This window comes from Erythranthe guttata, chromosome 4, assembly GCF_056151865.1.
Source record: "Erythranthe guttata isolate IM_541 chromosome 4, IM_541, whole genome shotgun sequence".
Taxonomy (NCBI): Eukaryota; Viridiplantae; Streptophyta; class Magnoliopsida; order Lamiales; family Phrymaceae; genus Erythranthe; species Erythranthe guttata.
The window spans coordinates 18,628,279-18,655,078 of NC_142536.1; the positions used below are offsets into that span (position 1 = coordinate 18,628,279).

Below are 26,800 nucleotides of genomic sequence, written 5' to 3' on the forward strand. Positions count from 1 at the left end.
TAAAACCAAAATTATATTTTAATATTATAAAAAATGTAAAAAAAAAAAAAGAAACATTTAAATAAATTAATTCTTGAATTTGACATTTAAAATTTCAATAATCAACCCTAATAACACAAACTGATTTTTAGTAGTGGCTAATTTGTAAATAATTGAAAAAAATATCAATCTATAATTATTTTATAATTTTTTTATAACCTTAAAGAATTTAGAATAAAACAAAAAAATAAATATTTATTAAATATTTTCGGTATTCGGTACGCTTCTGTATTCCGGACATCAATACGTATACCGTACCTAAAACCAGAATTCCAAAGAATATTTACCGAATATCGAGACGAATTTTCCGTTCAATATTCGACACTTACTGAATTTTTGTTTTCTGTCAGTTTACCGGTGAAAATTTAAATTTATTCTAAAAGTATGCTATTAGTGACAAATTGCTATATAATAAAAATTGTTGCTTGCTTAAATTAATAATTAATAAACTGTAACAAGTGTTGTGACTTGTGTGGACTTATACTTTACAAATATGAGAAATAAAATGGGGAAATAAAATCTTTTATTTGCAATTTATTTATATACAGATTCTAAATTTGATGTACAAATTTTATTACATTGGCAAGCTGGAAAATCAAATAATTAACCACAGAAAGCTTCAACAGCTAAACTCTTTGTCACATTTCCACAGTTAGGATCACCCAAATTCTCCACCGTTACATCGATACTGCATTTCGTTTTCCCCGTGCAAGCCTGTACGAAACCGGAAAAACAAAATCCACATAAAAAATCTTGATTTTTCGACAAATAAAAAGTGTAAGAAGAAAAAAAAATACCCTGTGAATAACGCGTCGAGCACGGTTGCTCCTGCATCGGCCGTGTGTGTAACCGCCACATCCTCCATGCGGATTTCCGAAGCTCACAAACTGTAGTCTCTTTATGACTTGTGATGGAGAAGGGCATTCCAGTAAAAGCGTCGGTTTCGTGACACGTGTCAAGTAGTTAGAGTCCCACAAATCGAGGGGTGCAGGGTAGTTTTCGGAGACTTTGCCACAGAGGAGTCCTAGCTCTCTTGTGGCGAAAGATATCATCGTCGGATCGCCTCCGATTTCCTCCAACACCACTAGGGTATTTCCGGTTGGCTTGAGCCACGATCGCGGCACGTGATATCTGCGATAGTATTTTATTAATATGTAAAAAAAAAATTAAGAAATGAAAAAATCGTGAAATAATATTTTACGAGACGTACTGCTGCTGAGTTGGCTTTCCGCAGCCTTTAAGACATTTGTTGTTGGAGTATGATCCTCTGTAGTTGCATGTGTCCGCGCAGTTTCCGTTCGACGGAGCGACGTTGGCTGGCCAATAGCGCCCGATTCCGTGTCCATTAACCCATGCGTGCCCCTTTCCCATTCCCGTGAAGTCGATCGCAACAGGGCTATTGCCAGCTGGAGCAGAGAATGTTGTCTGATTTTTCAAGAAAATGTTCATCAATTAATTAATTCGATAATTAATATAAAAAAAACGAAAAGAAAACGGGAGTACGTGTGGATGTATATTATTACCTTGTACCATGTTAGCGGTGTGTTCTTAGGAAGAGCAGGCTGGGAATCCCATTGTCCGGAAACTCCGTTAGATAGGCCTAATTGTTCGCCTTTCAGACCAACCTGTTTTTCGATATAATCCATAATCGATAAATAAAAATTAAATTAAATTAAATTAAATAAATGCAATTATAGAAATTTAAATGACCTGATAAGTCCATTGTTGTGGGGAGAGATCAATGGTTGAGCCATTGGCTAAGCCTTTGAACTGCACCGGACCGCCGATTCCAGCTGTGTACGTATCGAAGAATGCTCCGTAATTCTGGAAATAGTTTTGCATTATTATGTAAGGAATCATAATTCCGATAAAAAACAAAAAGAGATTGTTATTGAAAATGAGGTTACGAACCGATAGCCCGACAGTCAAACACAATAGATCAATGGTATTATTTCCTGGTTCCAAATTCATCGGAACATCCATCGAAAACTTGTTGTTGCTGCTACTGCCTTTTCCACTCCCTATAAAACAAAATTCGATCATCGGTTGAAGTTCCGATTATTTGGAATTCAAAAAAGAAAAAAATTATCGTTATTTCGAATAATTAACCTGCAAGATCGCCATTGACGAAAGCGTAAAGTCCGTGTCCAACGGAATCGAGATGAAGTAGTATCTGAGATCCTTCTTTAAGCAAAGGGTCGTTAGCGTTTAGATCGATACTGCACAAAATTCGAAAAACATGTTAAGAAAAAAAACGATCGTATTATATATACGATTGTGAACTTTTATATATATATATATATGTACCTCAAAGAGTACCACAAGAAGTCACTCTTGTCAGCAGTAGTGTTAATCTGCTCAACCAAACCAGGTAAAACGAACGCTTCGTTGTTGAGTGAAATTCCGACAGGTTCCTTAAACCAACTCCAGCTCGAGAGGGATACAACCGAAGAATTCGAACCGCTTTGTGGCACAAACTTTGTGAGGGCTGTTATAGCATTCACCTGTCGTCGTTTTAGTTTAAAAAAAAACGACGGTTAATAACAAATTAAGACAACAAAATTAAGGTTGTCAATTTAAGAGACGAATTAAATTAATTACCTTAGCAGTGTTGTACACTACATTCTTGCAGTCGGGTAATATGCTGACGGACCAAGCCGGCAAGTCGTAAGAATTGCCGTTGAAGGTCACCGTTGCGTCTAACTGCCAATCGAAATTGGCAAGAAACGCTGCACATTCGCCTGATTCAGCTTTATAAACAGTAACCTGTGAAATCAAATAAATTATCATTCCACACGAGTTTCCAAATTCAAGACATAATCGAAAAAGATGATTCGTTTTTTTTTCTTTTTTTTTTTACCTCCAAATTCTGGCCGAGACTAGTCGTATTACCGACTGTTGACACCATTGCCTCTTCACAGAGTTTTATAGCCTTGTGTAGATCTTTCAAGTGGCCCCACTTTGGCTGCCTAAGAAGACCTAAATCACAGCAAAAAAAAATTTTTTTATCGAAATTAGTATATTTTTACGACGAATAATAATAGCGAGAAAAGGCATATATACCATATTCATCGATTGGAGAATCATAATCGTAGCTAGTTGTGATGAAGGGTCCACCAGAAGTTCGGGCGAAGTTAGTTCCACCGTGGTACTGCATGCAATCAAATGTTGGTATAAAAAGTCGAAAGTTCTTGTAATCGTATTTATTAAAAAAAAAGCACTATAATTACAACATAAGACATACCATGTAATAGTTGAGCAAGGTTCCGTTGTTCTGGTAAAACCGCGCTGCAGCAAACGCAACGTCTTCGACCGGTCTGTACGGCACCGGATTTCCCCATGCAGAAAACCTAATATTACAATAACAATGCATTAATAATTTAGTATAAAATAAAACAAATATGAAGAGATTAATTATTTTTATTACAACTATTTATGTTTATTACCATCCACTCCATAGTTCAGTCCAAAACTTCGGCTTCGAAGGCGAATTAGGGGTGAATTGGTCACAGTAGAATCCATTGCAAGTGTTTATCTGCACAAGTAAACGAGCAATTAGAATCGTCGTCTAAAAATAAATAAATAAATCGATTGCAATTAGAAGTTAATTAATTAATTACCATGGGATCAGGGGCATTGTTCTGCTGGCACATAACCCATGGAACACCCGTGTTCATCGAGGTTGCCATTTGTGCAGCCCAATCAATATAAGGTTTCGCACTCGAACCATACTGCCAGTCAATGTTTCCGTACTCGTTTTCGATCTGCATTCGTTAAATTCAATCAATCATTTTTTTTTCGTTAATTCGGAAATAAATGTTTGATTAAGTAAATCATCATATATACCTGAGACAAAACAATGGGACCGCCTTGCGATGCATACAAATTGTTCTGCTTCATCATGCCCACAATCTTGGCCGTAAATCGCTGCATTTCAGCCTACACGCAACACAATTTAAACATCATATATTTATTAATTAATGCAGCTAAAATTTATTATCAAGAATGATGTAAATTAATAAGGAAAAATAGAAACCTTGTATACGTCATTGTCGGTACGAAGCTGAATACCGGGTAGAAAATGCAACCACAGAGGGAATCCACTGCGGTTATAAAAAATCGAGAAGCAAACCATTTTCGCATTAATGTGAATAATTTCAAGAACCAAAAATAAAAATATTTATATATATTTTTAAGTGTTTTTAATTACCCATAGTTCCATTCGGCACAAACATAAGGACCGATACGGAGATGCAAGTATAAACCAGCTTCAGCAACCAGCTTTACGAATTTCACCAAATCTTTTCTTTCGGTAAAATCGTACTGCCAAAATTTTACTTGATTATTATCGTCGTCGTCATCATTATCATTATTATTAGTATTATTTTAATTTTAAAAAATAACAATTTTTCGTATATTTTTTCTAAACAAAAAAAAAACCTGGCCTCGAACTGGTTCGTGCATGTCCCAGAAGACGTAAGTCTCGATAATATCCAATCCTCCATCTTTCGATTTCTTTATCAAATCCGGCCACATCTGCATGCATGCACGCGACGCAAACACGATTACATACAAAACCTTGTATCTATAGTCTATACGCACAAATATATATACTTACATCGGGGGTGCTACGTGGATAATGAATGGATCCGGAGACCAAAACCCTACGCTTGCCGTCGATGACCAACGCCCGCCCGTCGTAATCCACGCTCACAGCTGTACACAGCGACGCCGACGCCGCCAAGAGCAAAAACACCACCGCCGCCGTCCGGCTTCCGGCCATTATTCCCGATCAGAAGACAAAATTAAAAAGGTGCTTATTCTATTTACAGAATTTATTTATTTACAAAGAGCAACTTTTTTTTTTGTCTTCTGATTTAATTTTTATTTATTATTTATTTTAATTAGGGGAAGCCCTAGGCCGGATCTAGGAATCCAGTGGTAGTGGTGGTGCTCTGAATAATGGAAATGGAATTCCGCCATTTATATAGCTTGAGAAGGATGGTGCGTTGGCTTTTGTGGAGTGGTTTTCTCTGAATATGAGGTGTGCTCGGATTCTGCGGTATACATTCATTCTGTTTCCCCAATTTCTCCGGCGCCATGAAAATTGCTTGCCTCTTATTTAAATTTGGGTAAATTACACACCACCTCTGATATATGATCAAATTACGAAAAAATCTCTTCTGAGTTTGGATAATTACAATCACTCCTCAACTATAAATCTTCTTACACGTCCACCTTTGCGGTGTCAAATTTATTGGAATCTGCTAGATTATATGGAATATTCTCAATTTTGTACCCGATTTATCCCAGCTTAGCATTTTGAAGCAAGATGATCGTAAGATGTGTTTTTTTATTGTAAATATCAGATTGTGATACATCAGAAACTATATTATTGCAAAAAACGAGTACAAACTAGAGAACATTCCACGGAATTTAGAAGATTGTGTTGAATTTAACACCATAAGTGTGGACGTGTAAGAAAATTCATAATTGAGAGGTCATTTGTAATTATCTAAACCTGAGGATTTTTTTTGTAATTTACTCTTTAAATTTAGAAAAAAATAAAGGGCCTTTTGTATTGAATTACTAAATACTCTTATATTAAGTTGGATTTGATCAAGTAAATGATAGACATTCATATATAAATAAGAATTATGAATTATGATTAATCAAATATATATGATTGGGAGATTTGAAATAAAGAGAGGAATTTCTACAATTTACCTATTTCTTTTGAGTAATGAAAAAACCAGCAGAGCTAACTATATCGGTGCACTGGCCGGTAAATTTAAACTCTCGTACAATAGTTTGCAAATCATATGAGAGACATAAATGACACTAGGCTAACTATATGTGACAAACTCCAACTAGCGATCGCCAGCAAGGGACTTTGAATTTGGATCAATCGACGTAGGTTCATTTGCTACAACCGTTAGATCATTTCTTACTACAATGTAATTTACTATGTAATTTGAAGAGATGAATTGTGGAAGTTAATTTACTTATTAAATAAGGGAAAATTGGCCACCAACACAAGTTTTTAAGGACCATATTCTTCTTTTTTCTTTTGCTATAGAACACAAACAAAGATGAACAACTCACAAAATCACATGCACACACTCACACACACACACACACACACACACACACACACACACACACACACACACACACACACACACACACACACAGTGGCGGATCCAGGATTTTTGCCAAGGGGGTTCGAAATTGTAGAATAAAAAATTAAAATATCATTTTATAAAAATAGTGGACCAAAAATTTATAATTTACAAATTTTAGGTGAATTGTGTAAATATTTAAAGACCAAAAAGTTGAAAAATGTTGTAGAATAAAAAATTAAAATATCATTTTATAAAAATAGTGGACCAAAAATTTATAATTTACAAATTTTAGGTGAATTGTGTAAATATTTAAAGACCAAAAAGTTGAAAAATGTTAAGATTTCAAAAAAATTCCATTATTGTGTGGGTGGGTTTCGAACCCATGACCTATTAATAAAATAAGACATATCTTTACCACTTCAGCCAACTGCCTTTTCTGTTATTTTATGTATAATAGTAATATATTCTGAAAATCAAGGGTGTGCAACTGCACACCCTAGACCATGGCTACATCCGCCACTGCACACACACACACACATAACACACACTAATACGTGTAACATGCACACACAACTCGCGAGTCACACGCACAAATTTCAAACTTTTGTGTGTGTGTGTGTGTGTGTGTGTGTGTGTGTGTGTTGGGGTGTTTATGTGTGTGAGTTTATGAAGCTGGCTGCCTAAATGCCATGATCTTCATCAACAATATTTTTTTTTAATTATTTATTTATTTTTCGTACTTAGTTATATTTGCTTGCATGCATGCTTGATTTTTCTATTCACTAATCACTACCATTGGTATATAAGCTTTAAATTATATATAGGTTTCATTATTCTAATATCTTTTGCATGGATCAACCATTACAAAACAATACGATTAATTAAAATTTGTGTTACTCGAATTCAAAATATAGTATATATTCGGATTAATTATTTGTGTATTTAGTAATACTTTTTAATTACTACTAATTAATTAGCTGTGCTGGCAATTTGAACTCTTAATTAATCTCACTTAACCATATTAATATCTTAAAAATGAGAGGGTAAGCTATTTTCATGGCGCCGGTGAAAATTCGGAAACAGATATGTACCGTAGATTCAAATTCAGTGTACAAAAGTCAACGCATCATCTTCTCAAGCTATATATTAATGGCGGAACCCCAATTCAATTTTTCGGAGCACCACCACCAGTGGATTCCTAGATCTGCCCTAGGGCTCGCAGCTCAAAAAAAAAAAAATAGTTGCTCTCTGTAAATAAATGATTCCTGTAAATAGAAGGAAATAAGCGAAAAAAAAAAATCTTTCTGTTTTTCCGATTGAAAATGGCCGGAATCCCGACGGCGGCGGTGGTGTTTTTGCTTTTGGCGGCTGCGGCCTCGCTGTGTACAGCTGCGAACGTGTCGTACGATGGACGGGCGCTAATTATCGACGGCAAGCGTAGGGTTTTGGTCTCCGGATCCATTCATTATCCACGAAGCACTCCCGGTGTTAGTACGTCGATTAGTTTCACGCACGATTGTGCGTATAGATTATAGATACAAGTTTGTGTATCTAATTGTGTGAAAATATTGCATGCAGATGTGGCCGGGTTTGATAAAGAAATCGAAAGAGGGAGGATTGGATATTATCGAGACTTACGTTTTCTGGGACCTGCATGAACCAGTTCGAGGCCAGGTTTTCGATTTTTTTTCGTTTAAAAAAAATAAAAAACTATAAATTAATTAATAGTTATAATTATTATTTTGTTGATTTTTTTCTTGGCAGTATAATTTTACTGGACGAAACGATTTGGTGAAATTCATCAAGCTGATCGGTAAAGCCGGTTTATACGTTCATCTTCGTATCGGTCCTTACGTTTGTGCTGAATGGAACTATGGGTAATTATCACTCAAAAATATTCATTTTTTTCTTTTTAATTCTTTCGCATTAATCGTAATTAGTCTTACTAAACGCTAAAATGGTTTGCTTCTCGATTTTAATTCACCGCAGTGGATTCCCTCTGTGGTTGCATTTTCTACCCGGTATTGAGCTTCGCACTAACAATGACGTATTCAAGGTTTCTCTTTGTACTAATTAATAATTACGATTCTATTCTCGATAATAATTTTTAGCTGCCTTTTTAATTTATGTTCGGTATCGTATTGCAGTCTGAAATGCAGCGATTTACGTCTAGGGTTGTGAACCTAATGAAGATGAACAATCTGTTTGCATCACAAGGAGGCCCCATTATTTTGTCTCAGGTATAAATAATTTAAGTTAAACTAACCATGTTTTTTAATCTCTTACAAATTAATGATTTTTATTTTTTGTGAATATAATGTAAGATCGAAAACGAGTATGGAAATGTGGAGTCGAAATATGGTGACGGTGCGAAACCTTACATCGAGTGGGCCGCAGAAATGGCAACCTCGATGGAGACAGACGTCCCGTGGGTAATGTGCCAGCAAGACGATGCACCCTATTCAATGGTAACAATTATATTATTCTTGCTTTTTTACGTCTCTTTCAAACGAGTGATTTTTTTATGTAGATGTAACGTTATTTCTCGTTTATTCGCGCAGATAAACACGTGCAATGGATTCTACTGTGACAAATTCACTCCTAATTCCCCTGATAAGCCCAAGTTTTTCACCGAACTCTGGAGTGGATGGTAATAAACACTAATAATATGTTTTCGTAATTTTTTCGTATGTTTTTTATACTAATTATAAATGCCTTCATGATATAAAACATTAGGTTTTCCGCATGGGGACTTCCGGTGCCATACAGACCGGTAGAAGACGTTGCTTTCGCTGCAGCGCGGTTTTTCCAGAACAACGGAACATTGCTCAACTATTACATGGTACTTTATAATTACAATTTTTTCCGTTTTCTTTTTAAATAAGATCATCGGAACTTTCGACTTTTTTATTTCAGTACCATGGTGGGACTAACTTCGGACGGACTTCTGGTGGACCGTTCATCACAACTAGCTACGACTATGATTCTCCTATGGATGAATATGGTATATATATACAGTTGAACCTCTATAAATTAATACAGTCGGGACTAGGAAAATTCTATTAATTTAGCGAATTATTAAATTATCAAGTATTAATTTATCGATTTTCTATTGCGATTTAGGTCTTCCTCGACAGCCGAAGTGGGGTCACTTGAAAGATTTACACAAGGCTATAAAGCTCTGTGAATATGCAATGGTGGAAACTGTTGGTGTTACCACTAGTGTTGGCACTAATTTGGAGGTTAAAAAAAATCGATTTATCAATTCAATTCGAGCTCGTATATATTCTTGCGAACGATGATTTTTTACGGTTTATTTTTTGTTTTCCGATTATTTTCACAGACAACCGTTTATCAGTTAGAATCAGGGGCATGTGCTGCTTTTCTTGCCAATTTGGATACTCAGTCGAACGCAAAGATTTATTTCAACGGGAATTACCACGACGTACCGGCTTGGTCCGTCAGCATATTACCCGACTGCAAGAATGTAGTGTACAACACTGCGAAGGTAAATTTAAATTCGTCTCGTGGTATCGACAATCTTGATTTTTTTTTTGTTGTACGTCTTACAAAGTTATTAAGTATTTTCGTTTATTTTAAATTTTTTTGTCGTTGCTAAAACGACAGGTGAATGCTATAACAGCCTTCACAAAGTTCGTGCCACGAACTACGTTGAACTGGAGCTGGAGCTGGTTTAAGGAGCCTATCGGAATTTCTCTCACCGGTGACGCTTTTGTGCAGCCTTCGTTGGCAGAGCAGATTGGCGTTACCGGTGACAGAAGTGACTTCTTGTGGTACTCTTTAAGGTATACAGTTAAACCTCTATAAATTAAAACAGTCGGGACCAGAAAAATTCTATTAATTTAGCGAATTATTAATCGAGTTAATAATTAAACACGTTTTCACCAAATGGGGACCAAGAGAAACTATTATTTAATCGAGGTTCTACTGTATTTATTTATATATAAAATTTGACAAATTTATATATATATATACTATAATTTTATTTTATTTAATTTTTTTTGGGTATGTGCAGGAGCTTAAATCTCGATGCTAACGACCCTCTGGTTAACGAAGCGTCTACGGTGCAACTTCACGTCGAATCCGTTAGGCATGGACTGTACGCGTTTGTCAATGGGAAGCTTGCAGGTTTTTTCATAATTAAAACGATAATTTTATTCATCTATTTTTCGACAATGAGTTAGTTATAATCTTGAATTTTTTTTAAAAAAAAATTATAGGTGGTGGAAGAAGTGATAGCATCGGTAGCAGGTTCGCGACCGACGTTCCTCTGAACAACTTGAAACCAGGCAAAAACAACATCGATTTATTGTGTTTCACCGTGGGGCTATCGGTTCGTCGTTGATCACACATTTATTCAACCATCTTTCTTTTTCGGAATTATTGTTTCGTAATAATACAAATCAATTGTCGAAAATCCAGAACTACGGAGCATTCTTCGATCAAATACCGGCAGGAATCCAAGGGCCGGTTCAGATCAATGGTTTAAGCAATGGTTCATCAACTATTGAACTCTCCAAAGTACCATGGACTTATCAGGTCATTTAAAGTTCTTTTTCATTAAATTTTTTCATTATTTTTATTTATTTATATATTTTTATTTTTATTTTCTAATTATGGAATATAACTAAACAGATTGGTCTGAAAGGAGAACAATTAGGCCTATCGAACGGAGGTTCCGAATATTGGGTGTCCGAGCCTGTGTTTCCGAAGAACACTCCGTTAACATGGTACAAGGTAATATATTTCGATCATCGATGCCTACTCCGTAAATATTTTTTTATTTATTCCCGAAATAAAAATCGAAATGAATTTTTTATTTTTTGCATTTTTCGGAATCAAATTCAACTTTTTCACTTCCTATTTTTTTTTTAATTAATTTGCAACTAAAATTTTGTTCTTAAAAAAATGGAATTTCAGAAATTAAAGTCATAAATTTCCAAAATATGGAAAATTCGAAATGAATTTTTAAATTTCTGCATTTTTCGTAATCACATTCGATTTTTCACTTCCGAATTTTGTTTAATGTAAATTTGCAATTAAGAATTTTTGTTCTTGAAAAAAAAACAGAATTTCAGAAATACTTTTCATTTTTTACAAATATAAATGGTAAATTTCCAAAATATGGAGTTCGAAATGAATTTATAATTTCTGCATTTGTTTGGAATCAGAATGGATTTTTTTTAAATATTTTTTAATTTTAATTTGGTGTATAAAATTTTGTTGACCAGACACAGTTTTCGGCTCCAGCTGGCAATAGTCCAGTAGCAATAGACTTCACAGGAATGGGAAAGGGGCATGCTTGGATTAACGGTAACGGAATCGGCCGTTACTGGCCGGCTTACGTGTCACCTCCAGAAGGCAAGTGCACAGACAACTGCGACTACAGAGGAGAATATTCCCAGGACAAATGTCTCAAAGGCTGTGGAAAGCCAGCTCAGCAGCAGTACGTGTCAATTAACATATTCTAATATTAAATAATTTTATCTTTTTCTCTTGAATAAATAAATAAAATATTACTGCAGATATCACGTGCCACGCTCGTGGCTCAAACCAACCGGAAACACTCTGGTGGTGCTGGAGGAAATCGGAGGCGATCCGACAATGATATCCATCGCCACAAGGGAGATAGGGCTCATCTGTGGCGCAGTCTCGGAATCTTACCCTGCACCCCTGGATTTGTGGGACTCTAATTATCTGACACGTGTCACCAAACCGACGCTTTTACTGGAATGCCCTTACCAATCACAGGTGATTAAGGAACTCCAGTTTGTCGGCTACGGAAATCCGCAGGGTAAATGTGGAAGTTTCACACAAGGTCAATGCAGGAGCAACCGGGCTACGACCGTTGTTAATAAGGTATTTAATCTTTTTTAATTTTTTCTTAATCGTGTTGTATTAATTATTAATTATTAATTATTAATTATATTAAAATATTATTATTTCTATTACAGTATTGCATGGGAAAACAAAAATGCAGCATTGAAATGACTCTGGAGAATTTGGGTGATCCTTGTCCAGATATTTACAAGACTTTAGCTGTGGAAGCTTTTTGTGGTTGATACTTAGATTATTTATATCAGGTGGATTTCGACCGTAGATTTGATTAAATAATTATCTATTAAGTATAGATACACATAATTGTGTGTGATTTTATGCGTAGATCTACGATTGAAATTCATCCAACGTCAATGACCGGTTGTAGCTTCTAATTACCCCTAAATTTGTGGGTCAATGTAAAAATATGTACATAATTTTTGTATAGGATTTATTGTAATTAGTACCCTTGTGTCAACATTGAATTGCTAAAACTACCACCATATATTATCTTATTTGCACAAAAACCCCGTATAATTCAATTAAAGATAGCACACAACCCCTAAACAAGGGTACCAATTGCAAAAATAAATTAAATCCTATGGTAGATTTTGCAAATGAAATAACATGGGCAGTTCTTTAGCAATTCTATATAACATACTGGTACAATTTGGAATAAACTCTTTTTTGCATATAAAGATGGGTAAATCACAACTACATCCCCTGAAGTAAAGTCTATTACAAAAAATCCCTCATATTTGAGAAATTACATCTAATCACTGCAGTTTGCAAATTTCTTACATCCACCCTACAAAAGGGTGTTAATGTAAGAAATTTACAAATTCAAGGGAGATGGATGTAATTATGTAAAAAATAGGGAATTTTTTTACATTATAAAGATTTCCAAAGTTTATAATATTCCAAAGTTTCTAACTGATTTTATATAAAGTACGTCATAAATATAAGCCAGATTAAAATATAAATACAAATGATTTAAATTACAGGAGAAACCAAATAATATAACATAAAATAAAATATTTGCCCCAAAATAAAATTCAAAACATATTTAACAGCTCAATTATATGTTACGTAATATATATAATATAATCTAATATTCGAAATTCACCTTAATTAGGCAAATATAGGCGTATCCTAATTACAATGCAATTCTGCCTTTATTAAATTATTATTTATGGTAAATATACATAAAACCTCTAGTTCTAATGTGATTCTGTTTAGATTATATGAAACCTAGCTTGAATCTATCTCTCTGTCTATATATACGTATATGTCGATGTATATATTATAAATAAATATTCATACTACGTACACAGATTGAAGAAGGCTCTAGATAAATTAATTAGAGAGCAAGTAATTGTAAGATGATTAATAATATTGATAATGATGATGATGGGGTGGACAAGATCAGCCAGCTGCCGGACGATATTCTCGTATCGATAATCTCATGGCTACCGGTGGCCGAAGCTGTGTGCACGAGCGTCCTATCCACACGTTGGCGTGGGCTCCACAAGTACACCACCCGTCTCGATTTTTCTCCAACCTCCAAACAACTAGGAGCGTTTAAAGATCAAGAAGAGAAGCGCAGCCGCAAAAAAGGTATTTTTCTCTCTCTCTATATATATGCCTGATACACAGAAAAAACCCTGACACATAATTATTTAATTAAGCAAGACAACATGATCGATTAATCCCTTAATTATAATTTAAAACTTCACATACATAATAATAATTTAATTCAAAAGGCTGCCGCCAATTCCAAGAAAGTCTATAAACGGCGGTGCGGTTATTTCCTCTGCAGTTCCTACTACAATTAATGCCTGCAGTTGAAACTTGCTGCCTGCTAACGACGCTGTGAATATTTCTTAATAATAATAATTAGGGAAATCATTATTATTATTAAACCAAGATATGTCTGTGGTGCCCATATAGGTGATGATCGAGTATTCGATGAGGAGGTCGAAAGAAGTTGCGCTAGCATAATCGATCGCACATTGGACTCACTCAAGGGAGGTGCGGCTCTAGAAGAAATTCGACTCTACTTACCTTGGTTCCAGATAAACACGTGGTCGGACGACGAGACGACATGGCCAATCGAGAGGTGGCTCGATTTCGCGTTTTCCAAAAAATTCGTCCGAACCGTCCACCTACACTTAAATTCCGTTCACGCATCGGCCCGTTTCCCCTTTCCTCCTTGTAATTTCGAAAGAAACTTACCGGCCTTCAAATCACTAAAAGAACTATCTCTACAAGGCGTTGTTTTCGACGACGAGGGTTTGAGGCTACTACTTTCGAATTCCGTCGCTCTCGAGCGCCTCTCGATTTCGCGTAACGATGCATTGAGCGACGTGCGTATATCTGGCGATTTGGCGCCAAAGTTGAAGCACTTGAGCATAAGTACGTGTTGGAGTATCAAAACCATGGAGATTAGAGACATGACGAACCTCGAATCTATGAGGTTTCATGAATTTCCGCGTTATTGTCTGCTCGTGATAGCAAATGTGCCGAGACTTGTTGAGTTGGACACTGATTGTATCAAAATCGGAACTGAAATCCTCTCGCGCGGCAATATAATTAGTGAGCAATTGGCGAAGGTTAAACATGTGGAGTTGGAATGTCATCTATCCAGGAATAGTATTAGCTTCCAGGAACTCGTTTGTTTCATCGACGCTTGTCCGTGCTTGCAGAGACTCGAGATTAAGGTAATTTATATATCCTAATATTTTATAAATTATCCAAAAATTGATCAAGTACTGGACTCGATTATATTCATATATGTACATTAATATATTGTTATAATTTTGCAGTTTACGGCAACAAGGTTTGACGAACGATATTATCGTATGAAGGTGGTGAACAAGGCCTCAAATGATGATCATCCGAAAACGGTGAAACTGTCGGGACTCGAAGCATCCCCGAATGAAGTGGAACTCGGGGTGCTCGTTGTTGGAAAAGCTACGGCACTTGAAGAGCTTATCGTGGAAATTAGCCCCGACAAAAGTTACACAAGCCGAGAAAGGACGATCGCTCGTGTGCGGAAACAATTTCAACCAATACTACAAGATTCGATTAATTTTGTTGTAGTCTAGATATTTAATTTAATTCAAGACCATCGAATTTATATTATATACTGCTTGGTTGTGCTTGAGAATGCCCTGTTTGTGCCATCTTGGTGCAAACAAGTTTATATATATAACAGCAGTTCTTTTCGATAATTTTCCGACATGATTAGCATATTACGTAAATTACAATAAACACATTATCAACATAAATCAAATACATAAGACACATAATGGTACATTTATTAATTATAATAATCAAACAAACAAAACAAATGATTAATATACAAATCAAACAACAGCAACTGAAATTGAAGGTCTCTTAAAAATGCAAACTTTACAGAGAGGTGAATAGAGAGATGGAGTCAAGTACTTGTCTTCTCCGCCCATCATCGGCATCGGAACTCCTCTCTTCACCGGACTTACGTACCCCGGCCGGTACGTCTTCCCCAAAACACCCTCCACATCGTCGGACAAATCGAAAAACTTAAACTGCGTCTCGAGATGGGCAAACGCGTCACCGGTAGGCAATTGATAGTTGTGAACCCTATTTTCCTCTTCCCCGATTGGAGTCACGCGCACGTCGATCTCGACCAATCCCGTCACCGTTACCCTAACGGTGTTGACGTCGTCGGTCCTCTCGACGACGACTTCTCTCTCTGCGCCGTTTGCCCTCCACTCCGCCTCGCCGTCGGTCGGGACGGTGATCGATTCGCCATTCCACTTCACGATGAGCGCGTCGGCGTCGCTCCATTGTCGGACTTTTTTGGCTCCTAGGGTTAGTGTGTGCGCATCGAACATGATCGATAGAGCTTGCACCCACGTGTAATCGCGAGTTCGCCCCTGAGGCCTAGTACCGATGAGGTGCGCGTTGATTTGGAGATTCTCGTCGGAGACGATGGCAAAATCGCCGCCCTTAGCGCCGTGGAAGTAGAACATGACGCCGTCGCCGCCGATGAAGCGTGGATCGTAACATAGGGCGCCATATCCGGTGCACTTGGGCCTTCTCCCTACATACGTGATTAATTACATACATTATATAATTGCATTTAGGACCCCTATATAATGTATAATTGCTAAAAAAGATCCAGTATCATTTTTTTGTAGCAAAAACACCCTTATAATGCATTTTTTATCAGACAACCCCCTAAAAAAGTGAGTTTTATGGGTAGTTTGCTGAGAAAAAAAATGGATCATAGGGGGGTTTTTTGCTGATAAAAAATAATATGGGGTTTTTTTTTAACAATTAGAGAAAAGATAGGGGTGTTAAATGTAATAAAAAAGTTGAGTTGGACTTACATTTGCAAGTGACTTCACACTTGCTACTGCAGTCAACAAAGCATCCCTTTTGCTTCTTGTTCTTCTTGGGCTTCCTTTGAGGGCATTGAGAAGGGCATGTGAGGGTCTTGAAATTGCATTTGCCTCTTGCTTTGCAGAAAGCTCTTTCTTCTTGCGTGTTTGGCAATGGCGCTAACGGTGTGTAGTTAGTCGAAGCCGCATCGTTCAGAGGCGGCTTCTGTTTACTTCCGCCTGCGTTGCCATTCCCGTTCCCGTTCCCATTCCCATTCCCATTCCCATTCCCATTCCCATTCCCGTTACCGTTCCCATTCCCATTCCCGTTTCCGTTCCCATTACCGTTTCCGTTGCCATTCCCGTTACCGTTGCCATTCTCACTCCCGTTCCCATTGCCGTTGTTATTACCATTGTTGGAGCCGTTGCCGTTCCCGTTGTTGTTACCGTTGTTACTACCATTCCCGTTGCCATTGTTATTACCATTGTCGTCGCCTTGGGCAAGAATGGTGCCGACCTCCATCGAGACGAACAGAAGGACAAAAGCCATCAAGAAACACAGCTTCCTCGCCTCCATAACTTTTTTTTTTATCAACTTCTCATGCAAATTCGAAGTTTTCTGTTTTTTTCTACTTTCAAATGATTTTTTGCTATGGACAAACAAACACGAAATGCAGGCATTTAAATAGGTACTCGGGTAAACGAAAGATCGCCGTGGAATTTGGCTAAAGTTATGTGAGTTAGCTTATTCCCATGGCGAAAACAGCTGTTAGAAGTTGGCTTTTTATTTGATTCTTCTCAGAATAATCAACACAACCTTGAACTAACATGTTCTGCTTGAGTCTCTCGTAAGTCAACTCCATTGACTATTCTAATAACTATCATGCTTTTGTTATCTAGCATTGTTGTTTATTTATGAAATTCCTTATTATAAATCTTTATTATTATTATTATTATTATTTCGGCCACCCCTGAGGTAATGTCAAATTACTAAAACCCCCTTATGCTTGGGTAATTACAGCCACACCTCAACTATGAATCTTCTTACACGTTCATCCTTGCGGTGTCAAATTTAGTAGAATCTTCTAAATTATGTGGAATATTCTCTAGTAGGTACTCGTTTTATCCCATTCGAACTCCACATTTTGAAACAAGATGATCATAAGGTGTATCACTTGGCTTATAAATATCAGATTGTGGTGCATTATAAACTGCATTTTTGCACAAAACGAGTACAACTATAGAAATTCCACTAACGTGGAAGATTCTATTGAATTTGACACCATGAGGATAGACATGTAATTAGATTCATAGTTGAGGGAATGATTGTAATTACCCAAACGGAAGAGGTTTCTTCATAATTTGTTCTCACCTCGGGGGGGTTGACCGTAATTTACCCTTACTATTATCAGTTCCAACCTGGAAATTTTGGTTATGACTTATGATGGATGGTCTTTAATCCCTTTCTCAAGGCAGAAGCTATTTCAGACATAAAAAAATATGCACAAGTACAGCTTTGAGATTTGCAGAAGGCTTACTTTCTACACTATCCAAAAGTCAGAACAACAATTTAATTTTTATTATTAAAAAAAAAAAAAAACAATATACAAATTTACATAGGAAGTTACTTTGTCATACACATTGAGTAGAAAAGACCCTTTCAGGCCGGTGTTGATACAAAATTGCCAACGCGATTAACATGCTTTTCTAGCCAAAACGCGTCCCGAAATTTTGTAAAGACACGTTTTTTAGGTGTAATAATACAACAATTCAATCAACGGACAGATCCATGTGTAATATAATAATAATTATGAAGTGATGAACAAATTCTGCACAACATACGTTATCTGATACGAGTTTGACAGTAATTTGTAATAACTGCGACTTCTTAGTCAGCATCGAGGATTCGAACAACTATAATCAACTTTTTATAAAACTATGTAGTATGTACAACGGAGGTGTACAATTTTTTTAAGACATGCTAAATAATTTTTGGTTCGTTAAATTATCGGGAGATCATACTTGGGTTTCTCGGAGAGAATCAGATCCTCAGAAGGCAATAATGAGGTGCTGGTCGATGCTTCTTGGCTGGTCTCGTTCACCATCTTCAAGAAATAACTGTGCCTGTATAGTAATATTGGAGATAGTTTAGGGACTAAATAAATAAATAAGAAAAAGTTTAGTACACAAAGAACACGAGACAGACCATCGGGTGTCTGCAGTAAGCTCCGGGTGAAAAGCAGTTGCTAGCAAGTTCCCTTGCTTTACAGCAACTATCACTTTCTTTTCAGATCCGGCATTTTCCTGAAGGGTAATTTAGTAATTTATGATTTGATTGAAAAAATCAAATTGCTGAAAGTACCATATGAAAAAAAATTATTAACATTTTCATTTAGGTCTCTGCATATGACGATTTTCTCACTTATTAACATTAATCAATTTCAGATGTGAGTAGGTTTATCATAAGATGAGAGACGAATTCACCGAAACATATATACATTTCATTTAGGATAATTAAATAAATAGATATAACTCTCTACCTCTAGACTTTCAGGGGCAGAATCAGATTTAGTACTTGTGTGAGATGGAGCAGAAATTTCTGCCAACACTTGTACTTCCGGGCCCACTTCAAGAATTCCGGGGGCCCGAATAAACACACCACGGAAACTTGGAGGACCACCTTCTTTGGCCACAATTTCCGGAACAGAAATCTCAGCCTCAAAGCTTTGAATCTGATCCAGTGATATCCATTTTCAGATTAAGTGTTATTAAAAGTGTTAATCAGAAAAATCAAGAATTAACGAGCATTTGAAATATCTATCTTCGAACTTACAAAAGTTGTAAATAAAATTAGTGAACTCAAGAAGAATGTTACGCGTATGGTACCTGACTACCAAAGAAGTTTCGATGAACGGTGCAATTAAGGCCGCCAATAAGTTCCTGTCCGCCAAGTTTCTGCCCTGAAACAAGATTGATCAATTTTAAAACTTAATTACAAGACTCCATAATCCTTAAAAGTTAAGAACCTAGTAGAAGCGTAACGTAATAATTGTAAAAATAAATACCTACCAATTGCTTTGTCAGCTAAAAAAATAAGGCCTGCACATGTCCCCCAAACCGGATTTCCCATTTTCACAAAATCCCGTAATGCCGGAAACTGCAGTTGTAACAAAATTCAGCACAAAGAGCAAGAGAATGTCAAAGAATTCAGTATTCCAATTTCAATTTCCTCGTGTTTCATAAGCCATTGACGACTTATCAAAAGCATTTCAATTTCCTCGTGTTTCATACGACACACATAACCTTAAAATTCAAGCTTCGTAGAGTTGAACATTTCATTGATAGGATTGCCATTGAATTCGAAAGAATGACCAAAAAAATCGATTCTCTTTTCGGACAGAGTGATTTTCGTCTTAACGTTAAAGATTGTTCGACTGGACTCGTTTGTTTTCATTCTTAGGACATGACGACAGATGTCATCTTAAATCAGGTGATTTAAAAAAAAAAAAAAAAATCACACTTTCAAAAATCGAACCGAGGTTTATTCACAAATAGGTCATTTTATTTTACCCTTTTCCGACGACAGAACTCCTCGGACTTATAAAATCACTGTGAATATTAAGATGAATCAATCAAATGGTTTTTAGGTAAATTTGATAAGCCAATGTGTTTCAAATACAGTTAAGCAGCATGTTAAAAATTGCCTTTTTTTCTATAAATATGTGCGAAATAGAACCCTAGAAAGCCGACATAAAAAACACATACGAGGTTATGATATTCGGCAAGCTTAGCCATGGTGGTGCTCTCCCCACCGGGAATAATAAGCGCCGTCACGCTCTGCAGCTGCTCCGGCTTCCTTATCTCCACCCCCTTCACCCCCACCCTTTTCAACGCTGCAACACCAATCCACACACACACACACATTAATCGATTACATATATATATATATATATATATATATATATATATATATAATTGAAGGTATGGGGGTAGTGGAGTATAGATTGAATACCTGCAATGTGTTCGTTGAAAGAGCCCTGTAAAGCAAGAACACCCACCGCCATTGTTGCCGGCCGCGCAATTAGGGTACAACCCGCCAAAGCACAAAGTACCACTCCGGGGGAGGAAGTGAGAATCAGAGAATCGTGTCAGACTCTGCTTCACGGAATTGGAATGATTGGGATAAAATGGGAGTCAAAATTTTGCCCTTTTTAATTCCAGGTGCGCCGCCATGAACGAACGGCTGGCTTACAAAATGGACTCAGGCCCAATTAAACTTTTTTATTTATTGGGCTTTAGTCCCTTTTTCAATTTGGGCCGATTTATTATATTATTTTATTTTTGTTTTTGTTTGTCTAAATCCAACTAGATATTGATGTTATGCTTGGTGAAATACATGTGATATTTTGTTATATTTTATTTACAAAAAAACCCTAAAAAGTAGACTAAATTTATCGCAATCGAACTGTCTTCCTCTCATATCAACACAAAAATGTAAAGATTAAAAAATCGACGAACTTAAACATAAGATCTCGTTAACATAACACATGTATCTCAGAATAATAGTATGCGCATCTGCGAATTGTATTGTGTTTCTATCATCGCACCATAAACACAACAATACAGAAGCGACTAACAACGATGAACAACAAAAACGGCCAAAACAAGCTAAGATCATTTCATTCTCGACTAAGATCACCATCAAAATGATTGATAACCAACAACGAAACATCACATGCATGAACTTATATTCCATTTACATAAAATTCGAATCACTTACATGAATCGCACCATGCATTCCTATCCTCACACTGCAAAATGGCTAAGTCGAACCAAAAGCTCACAAAATCATGAATTGATCAATACCCACCAACGAAGCACAAAGCAGAACAAAAACGTACGCGATTAAAGGGATAGACAATTTTTCCATATTGAAAGTGTAAATGTGGTTAATACTGTATATTTCTATAACTTCATCTTATATTGGTCTAGGTTAAAACGCTCAGAGAACTTTTAGCGAATAGTATAAACCCGTGTATCCTATTAGCTATAGAAAATATTATTCAGGGAGCAACAAAACAATTTCCACTATAAATTTCATGTAAAACAATATACCTTATTGTAGTATATTATCCGAATATAGCATCTACAATAAGTATCCAAATTCAAGAAGAAAAAAAAGGCACTGAAAAGGAAAGAAAACCGTTTTCCTATTCTGGATTTAAAATTTCCAACTACCAAACACTCCCCAAACTAATTACCAATTTGGATGTCAAAAAAGGAAGACCTGGAAACTGACCACCACGCGCCAACCCCCACCACGCGCCAACCCCCAAATCTAACAAACATCCATCCAAAAAAAACCCCTTTCTTCTTCTTCTTCTGCCCTACCTGAATTTTCAATTCCAATTACATCCTGAACCAACCAGTCCAAATTTTCATTATTTTTATCATAGTATATATATACAGACAAAATTATTTTTCTTTTATTGAATTTTCAGCATATTCTTCTCTCACATCGATTTTATTTTCGCCATCCTAAATTTCCTCCTCCGTACATCTCTCTCCCCCGCCTTTGCGTGCGCGTCTCTCCGACGAAGAACCGTTGGGCTGTAATGAAATCTGAACCCAATTGCTTTTATTTTTTCATTTCGTGATTACCTGTTTGTTTATTTTGTTCAATTTTTTTTTTTTTGCGGGGTCGATTAGAATTGGATTGTTTGTTGATTTTACAGCTAGGGCTACGGCTAGGGCTTTTTTTTGTTGCTTCATCGTTTTGTCGAACACGTCATTGAGAAAGGTAATTCGTTTTTGGGTTTATGTTTGGCTTCGTTTTTTTTGTTTTTTTGTATATATAATTTTCTGGATGTTCTCGATGAGCAAAGCCTTTGTCCTTTCCTGCAATCAGCCTAAATCCAGAATGGATCTGCTTGCATTATAAAATTAGCTTTTTTTTTTGTTGAATAACGAGACATTGATATTGCCGTCTTGATTAAAAAAACAACACTTATAATTTTTTTTGTATCTCTGTTGTTTTCTGTTCTATAAATAAATAGGGCAATAGTTCGAGGCGTTGTTGGCTTAACGAGGCAGGAAAATGAGGGCTTAGCCTGCTCTCATTTCTTATAACAATAATTGAAGTGGGGCCTTCTTTGCTATGTTGGCTTTGAATCGCAATGGAATCAGTATGGTCAACTGTTTCTTTCATTTTGCTGAATGGCATCCTCTGGAAGAGAGTAGTTGATCGAAATTCCGAGCCCACTTCAGTTTTTCCATTAGACAAAGAGAAAAGGTTATTTCTTTACTTCAATTAGGAATCTTGAAATTAAAGCTTCTGGAATTTGTGTTAGACTTGATAAATATTACGTTTTTTTACGATTTCTCTGTCTTCAGGTTCTGCAGTCAGGCTTGTTAGTTTATTGTGTGTTCTAAATTATTGGGGGACAGTTTTTGGCATTGCAAAGTATACACTAAGAGGAATTCGATTGAGGAAAGTGGCAGAGATGGGCTGCTGTTGGTGCTTCGGTTTCTCGTTTGCAAGAAAGCCGAAGAAGGTGATGAGATCCAGTAGGGGGATGAGTAATAATCCTTCACAGGAGTTCCTGTTGGATGATGACGTGGAAGATGATGATGGCGATGATTATTACAATGGTGACATGTCTGATACTGGAAATGGCGATGAATATGATTTTAAAAGCCCTACAAAACGTTCGGAAGAGATTCTCATGTACCGACTGCAGCATGGATTGATATGCAGGGAGTCTCCTGTTAAGGAAACCTACACTGTGATACGCTCAGAGGTGATTTGCAGGAAAAAGTGTTCGTTCTTTTGCTTTCATCTCAATCACTTATGCATTAGGACCTAGTTCATATGAATGAACAATATTTAACACAATTAATAACTTGGTTGCTATTTGTGAGATTAGAGAGCATTGTTACTTAAGAAGTTGGGTCCATAAAGCAATATACCCCCTCCCCTTCAAGTATAAGACACAACAGAAAAACTCAAAAATAAAAACTAAGGGAAAAGAAAAGGACATGGACTTTACCGTAAAAAACTAATATGATGCATTGGAATTTGTGATCGTTTAGGTTAGTAAGCTATCCATTCTTGTGGTGTTTACAATGTGTCTCAGAAATTGCATTTAATTGTGGCTTTCTTGTTCTCAATATTTTGCTACACAAAAAATCGATTGTAACATGTGTGTAGCACTTTTTAGTTGGGTTTAAAACAATCTCTGTGCATGTGGATAGTTGAAGCGTAAGGCAAATCTCTCTGATGGTAGAAATATGTTGTTCGTGTGATATTTGTGTTTTGAGAGATTGCGCAATGAAAATATTAGTATTCATTCAGTACCCATTATTGATGTTCCAGGATGAAGATGGGAACAAAACCGTTAATGAATACGTACGAGAACACAAGATTGGTGCTGGCAGCTATGGGAAAGTGGTGAGCACATTTCTAAAATATTAAATTTTCTGGATCTGTTTTATGCTATCTAACATGTAAATGACGTCTTTGGAAATGTTTAGGTTCTCTATCGGAACCGCACAGATGGAAAACATTATGCAATTAAGGTAATGTCGACTGTGTTCTTGATTAAGTATTTAGTTGTTACATCTGCCATCAAATTTTCGTTTTGTATTTTTTACCCGCTTTGGATTAAAGAGTTTATTGATAAGGATCTAACTTTAGACCTTTGCAAAAGCACAATCGAGAGCCAGCCATGTGTATGAATGTTTATTGATAAGGATCATAACCAGCTTTACTTATTTTTTTTGGCATAGGCCTTCCACAAATCTCATTTATTGAAGCTACGAGTTGCACCCTCGGAAACTGCAATGACTGACGTTTTTCGTGAGGTATTGATACTTACGTCTTGTGTATTTATTTTCCTTGAGGTATCGATTCATTTGTTTGTATATTCTGATTTGTATTATTAATGTTGTGTTTTCAGGTTTTAATCATGAAAGTGTTAAGCCATCCTAATATAGTCAACCTAGTTGAGGTTATTGATGACCCCACAACTGACCACTTCTACATGGGTATTTTATGCTATGTCCTTTTTATGCCCTCCCCCTAAGCTAACTTTGACTTTTTAAGTTGACTAAGTGATACTTTGGTTCAGTTCTGGAATATGTCGAAGACAAATGGATTTGTGATGGTGCTGGTCCGCCAGGTCGTCTAGGAGAAAATACTGCACGGAAATACTTACGTGATGTAGTTTCTGGTTTGATGTACCTTCATGCTCATGTACGAGGCTAAGACTACTTTTTGCAATTTCATCTCTCTGTTTGATATATAACTTTGAACCTAAATATTTTCTTGCACTTCCTTAAATATTTTGCTTTTTACCAAAAAAATTTATTGCACTTCTTCAACTCTAAATATTTTTGTGACATCATGATATAGTATATAGACCAAATGCCTGTAACTTATTTAATCGGTTTCAACACTTGAATACATATTGAAATTGTATTATCTTAATAGCAGATGTACCATAATTTATAAATTGCGTAGGCTGTTTAGTCTTCTTGTAAAGCCTTGACCTACCAATATTTCTCCGATCGTGTTTTTGATAGCTTTAAATTGAATTGTATTTCTCATGCTTGCTCTCACATTTTTCACTAATATCGTATGTTAACATCTTCGATTGACAGAATATAGTGCATGGAGATATTAAACCTGATAACTTATTAGTTACTGCTTCTGGCACTGTCAAGATTGCTGATTTCAGCGTCAGCCAGGTTTCTGAGGTACGTAATTTTGTATTTTAAATAACAGGTTTCTCAACGTACAGTGTATGATTTAGTTTACGAGTCTTGCTCATCCTGTATCTATTTTAAATAAAATGTTTAATTTCACCTTTTATGGTAAACAAACATGTTTACTTTAATGCAATCGTTCGTTCCCTCTAATTGGATGCAACAAAATAGAATGTATGCTTACATCTTTGCTCGGAGGAATCAAGTAAAATTATTTCATCACTTTTTATTGTAGGATGATAATGACGAGCTTCGTCGCTCCCCTGGAACTCCTGTATTTACTGCACCTGAATGTTGCTTAGGTCAGCGTTTTTCTTTTGTAATGAATCATGAGAGCGCCTGCTTTTGACCATGTAAATTTATAAAAACTTAAAATCATTGAAATCCATCTTATATATATAGGAATAACATATCATGGAAAAGCAGCCGACACTTGGGCTGTCGGAGTTACTCTCTACTGCTTAATTCTGGGTAACTACCCATTTCTTGGAGAGACTCTCCAAGACACCTACGACAAGGTCGGTGAATATTTCCGTTTCTAGAAAACATTTTCTCAATAATATATTTTCACACACACACACACACACACACACACATATATATATATATATATATATATATATATATATATATATATATATATATATATATATATATATATATATATATATATATATATATATCCAGTATTGATTCTTATTGCCGATTTTATTGTCTAATTTGTAAAATGTTGCCTCGCTCAGATAGTAAATAACCCGTTATTGCTCCCTGATGATATGAACCCTCTCTTGAAAGACCTACTCGAGGGTCTTCTTTGCAAAGGTCTTTTTTTTTTTTTTATCGTGTCCTCATTTTCTTTCACATTTCGAGAATCCATTTTGTTTTTTTTCCTTTTTTAGCCTCACCGATGAATTTTAATGTGCAGATCCAAAACAAAGAATGACTCTAGAGAATGTGGCGCAGCACGCGTGGGTGATCGGAGAAGAAGGGCCACTCCCCAAATACCCGTGCTGGTGTAAGAGAGAAGTAACCGATGGGAGTGGTACAAATATGCTACTCACGTAACAATACTAACACACACACACACAAGTATTTTACCAGAATACCCCTCTCTTCGACCAACAAATTACATGCCCAACCGAGGCGGTTATAGACAAAAACAAGCAATGCATTTGCGGACGGAACCTACTAGACTTCTTGGTTTTTCTAGATTGAAGAGAAAATAGGAAAAAAAAAAAAGCCTTTGTTTGATAGAAATTATATATTTTCTGATTCTCTCTCGTAAATTTTCGAAAAAACATTGCTTGTGTATGGAGGTTTTTTCTCAGTTGATGTTTTATTTAGAATGGTTCTTTTTTTGTTGTTTTTTTTTCGTGGCTTCGTTTAATTTTGTTTTCCGATTATCGTTCGATTGTTAAAAACGAAATCTAGTGAATTTAGTGAACAGTTAACAGTATATGATTAAGGCATGGTCCAGTGATGGGATTGGTTCTGTCTGTGTATTTTCTGTTTATGTGTTGAAGTTATTGATGTGGTTGAGTTTTATTTATTTTGTCATACATTTATAGGAAATGATTTGGTCCTACTCTATTTAATTAATTGCTACCAAATTTTGGTAGCATCCTTTCTCATTGTTATATTATTGAAAATTATATACAGTCCAAA

The 26,800-nt window shown here is 36.1% G+C and overlaps 6 protein-coding genes across 8 annotated transcripts; 3 read left to right on the forward strand and 3 right to left on the reverse strand.

Moving 5' to 3' along the window:
- Positions 1 to 545: 545 nt before the first annotated feature.
- On the reverse strand, positions 546 to 5,105 carry LOC105949108 (beta-galactosidase 8). The gene is made up of 19 exons (XM_012972382.2): positions 4,658 to 5,105; positions 4,480 to 4,575; positions 4,250 to 4,362; positions 4,076 to 4,142; positions 3,886 to 3,978; positions 3,660 to 3,803; positions 3,486 to 3,574; positions 3,284 to 3,389; positions 3,103 to 3,190; positions 2,900 to 3,018; positions 2,641 to 2,805; positions 2,347 to 2,543; positions 2,149 to 2,258; positions 1,951 to 2,060; positions 1,750 to 1,863; positions 1,563 to 1,664; positions 1,250 to 1,464; positions 837 to 1,170; positions 546 to 753 (listed from the first exon to the last, which is right to left on the reverse strand). Exons 1-19 carry the CDS (start codon positions 4,820 to 4,822, stop codon positions 643 to 645), a joined length of 2,538 nt encoding a protein of 845 aa, XP_012827836.2. The 5' UTR covers positions 4,823 to 5,105; the 3' UTR covers positions 546 to 642.
- Positions 5,106 to 7,273: 2,168 nt separating this feature from the next.
- LOC105949001 (beta-galactosidase 8) lies at positions 7,274 to 12,529 on the forward strand. Of its 2 annotated transcripts, none has more exons than XM_088817198.1 (19): positions 7,274 to 7,651; positions 7,743 to 7,838; positions 7,929 to 8,041; positions 8,154 to 8,220; positions 8,312 to 8,404; positions 8,489 to 8,632; positions 8,726 to 8,814; positions 8,901 to 9,006; positions 9,081 to 9,168; positions 9,288 to 9,406; positions 9,508 to 9,672; positions 9,792 to 9,970; positions 10,201 to 10,313; positions 10,406 to 10,518; positions 10,608 to 10,724; positions 10,821 to 10,922; positions 11,417 to 11,631; positions 11,711 to 12,044; positions 12,140 to 12,529. In XM_088817198.1, the coding sequence occupies exons 1-19, from the start codon at positions 7,487 to 7,489 to the stop codon at positions 12,245 to 12,247; spliced, it is 2,526 nt and encodes an 841-aa protein (XP_088673324.1). In that variant the 5' UTR covers positions 7,274 to 7,486; the 3' UTR covers positions 12,248 to 12,529. The 2 variants fall into 2 exon arrangements, 1 of the variants encoding a protein (XP_088673324.1); XR_016030943.1 differs by having other exon boundaries at positions 7,316 to 7,651; positions 10,821 to 10,953; positions 11,256 to 11,631.
- Positions 12,530 to 13,384: 855 nt separating this feature from the next.
- LOC105948999 (F-box/LRR-repeat protein At3g26922-like) lies at positions 13,385 to 15,109 on the forward strand. The gene is made up of 3 exons (XM_012972265.1): positions 13,385 to 13,619; positions 13,953 to 14,722; positions 14,828 to 15,109. Exons 1-3 carry the CDS (start codon positions 13,385 to 13,387, stop codon positions 15,107 to 15,109), a joined length of 1,287 nt encoding a protein of 428 aa, XP_012827719.1.
- Positions 15,110 to 15,299: 190 nt separating this feature from the next.
- LOC105949041 (uncharacterized) lies at positions 15,300 to 17,109 on the reverse strand. The gene is made up of 2 exons (XM_012972310.2): positions 16,379 to 17,109; positions 15,300 to 16,089 (listed from the first exon to the last, which is right to left on the reverse strand). Exons 1-2 carry the CDS (start codon positions 16,944 to 16,946, stop codon positions 15,371 to 15,373), a joined length of 1,287 nt encoding a protein of 428 aa, XP_012827764.2. The 5' UTR covers positions 16,947 to 17,109; the 3' UTR covers positions 15,300 to 15,370.
- Positions 17,110 to 18,138: 1,029 nt separating this feature from the next.
- On the reverse strand, positions 18,139 to 20,570 carry PDX2 (pyridoxine biosynthesis 2). Its single transcript, XM_012972501.2, has 7 exons — positions 20,382 to 20,570; positions 20,135 to 20,262; positions 19,439 to 19,526; positions 19,256 to 19,329; positions 18,910 to 19,101; positions 18,576 to 18,673; positions 18,139 to 18,493 (listed from the first exon to the last, which is right to left on the reverse strand). Exons 1-7 carry the CDS (start codon positions 20,431 to 20,433, stop codon positions 18,370 to 18,372), a joined length of 756 nt encoding a protein of 251 aa, XP_012827955.2. The 5' UTR covers positions 20,434 to 20,570; the 3' UTR covers positions 18,139 to 18,369.
- A 774-nt stretch (positions 20,571 to 21,344) lies between these two features.
- GRIK2 (geminivirus rep interacting kinase 2) lies at positions 21,345 to 26,727 on the forward strand. 2 transcript variants are annotated; one of them, XM_088817199.1, is made up of 14 exons: positions 21,345 to 21,981; positions 22,105 to 22,169; positions 22,426 to 22,661; positions 22,763 to 23,169; positions 23,745 to 23,819; positions 23,903 to 23,947; positions 24,158 to 24,232; positions 24,328 to 24,415; positions 24,499 to 24,623; positions 25,031 to 25,126; positions 25,371 to 25,437; positions 25,538 to 25,653; positions 25,879 to 25,957; positions 26,061 to 26,727. In XM_088817199.1, exons 4-14 carry the CDS (start codon positions 22,873 to 22,875, stop codon positions 26,198 to 26,200), a joined length of 1,203 nt encoding a protein of 400 aa, XP_088673325.1. In that variant the 5' UTR covers positions 21,345 to 21,981; positions 22,105 to 22,169; positions 22,426 to 22,661; positions 22,763 to 22,872; the 3' UTR covers positions 26,201 to 26,727. The 2 variants fall into 2 exon arrangements, with proteins under 2 accessions (XP_088673325.1, XP_088673326.1); XM_088817200.1 differs by lacking the exon at positions 22,105 to 22,169 and having other exon boundaries at positions 21,690 to 21,981.
- The last annotated feature ends 73 nt before the right edge of the window (positions 26,728 to 26,800 follow it).

Bases quoted from the DNA above. Each gene is read 5' to 3' on its own strand.
- LOC105949108 (XM_012972382.2), bottom strand. From the start codon at position 4,822: ATGGCCGGAAGCCGGACGGCGGCGGTGGTGTTTTTGCTCTTGGCGGCG. The intron at 4,576-4,657 runs GTAAGTATATAT...GCATGCATGCAG, and splicing joins ATCCACGTAGCACCCCCGAT to ATGTGGCCGGATTTGATAAA. The intron at 3,804-3,885 runs GTATATATGATG...TAACGAATGCAG, and splicing joins GTCCCATTGTTTTGTCTCAG to ATCGAAAACGAGTACGGAAA.
- LOC105949001 (XM_088817198.1), top strand. From the start codon at position 7,487: ATGGCCGGAATCCCGACGGCGGCGGTGGTGTTTTTGCTTTTGGCGGCT. The intron at 8,405-8,488 runs GTATAAATAATT...ATATAATGTAAG, and splicing joins GCCCCATTATTTTGTCTCAG to ATCGAAAACGAGTATGGAAA. The intron at 8,633-8,725 runs GTAACAATTATA...TTATTCGCGCAG, and splicing joins ACGATGCACCCTATTCAATG to ATAAACACGTGCAATGGATT.
- LOC105948999 (XM_012972265.1), top strand. From the start codon at position 13,385: ATGATTAATAATATTGATAATGATGATGATGGGGTGGACAAGATCAGC. The intron at 13,620-13,952 runs GTATTTTTCTCT...GTGCCCATATAG, and splicing joins GAAGCGCAGCCGCAAAAAAG to GTGATGATCGAGTATTCGAT. The intron at 14,723-14,827 runs GTAATTTATATA...ATAATTTTGCAG, and splicing joins TGCAGAGACTCGAGATTAAG to TTTACGGCAACAAGGTTTGA.
- LOC105949041 (XM_012972310.2), bottom strand. From the start codon at position 16,946: ATGGAGGCGAGGAAGCTGTGTTTCTTGATGGCTTTTGTCCTTCTGTTC. The intron at 16,090-16,378 runs GTAAGTCCAACT...TCACGTATGTAG, and splicing joins GTGTGAAGTCACTTGCAAAT to GGAGAAGGCCCAAGTGCACC.
- PDX2 (XM_012972501.2), bottom strand. From the start codon at position 20,433: ATGGCGGTGGGTGTTCTTGCTTTACAGGGCTCTTTCAACGAACACATT. The intron at 19,102-19,255 runs GTACCATACGCG...TCACTGGATCAG, and splicing joins GAAACTTCTTTGGTAGTCAG to ATTCAAAGCTTTGAGGCTGA. The intron at 18,674-18,909 runs GTAGAGAGTTAT...ATTACCCTTCAG, and splicing joins CTGCCCCTGAAAGTCTAGAG to GAAAATGCCGGATCTGAAAA.
- GRIK2 (XM_088817199.1), top strand. From the start codon at position 22,873: ATGGGCTGCTGTTGGTGCTTCGGTTTCTCGTTTGCAAGAAAGCCGAAG. The intron at 24,233-24,327 runs GTATTGATACTT...TTGTGTTTTCAG, and splicing joins TGACTGACGTTTTTCGTGAG to GTTTTAATCATGAAAGTGTT. The intron at 25,958-26,060 runs GTCTTTTTTTTT...TTTAATGTGCAG, and splicing joins CGAGGGTCTTCTTTGCAAAG to ATCCAAAACAAAGAATGACT.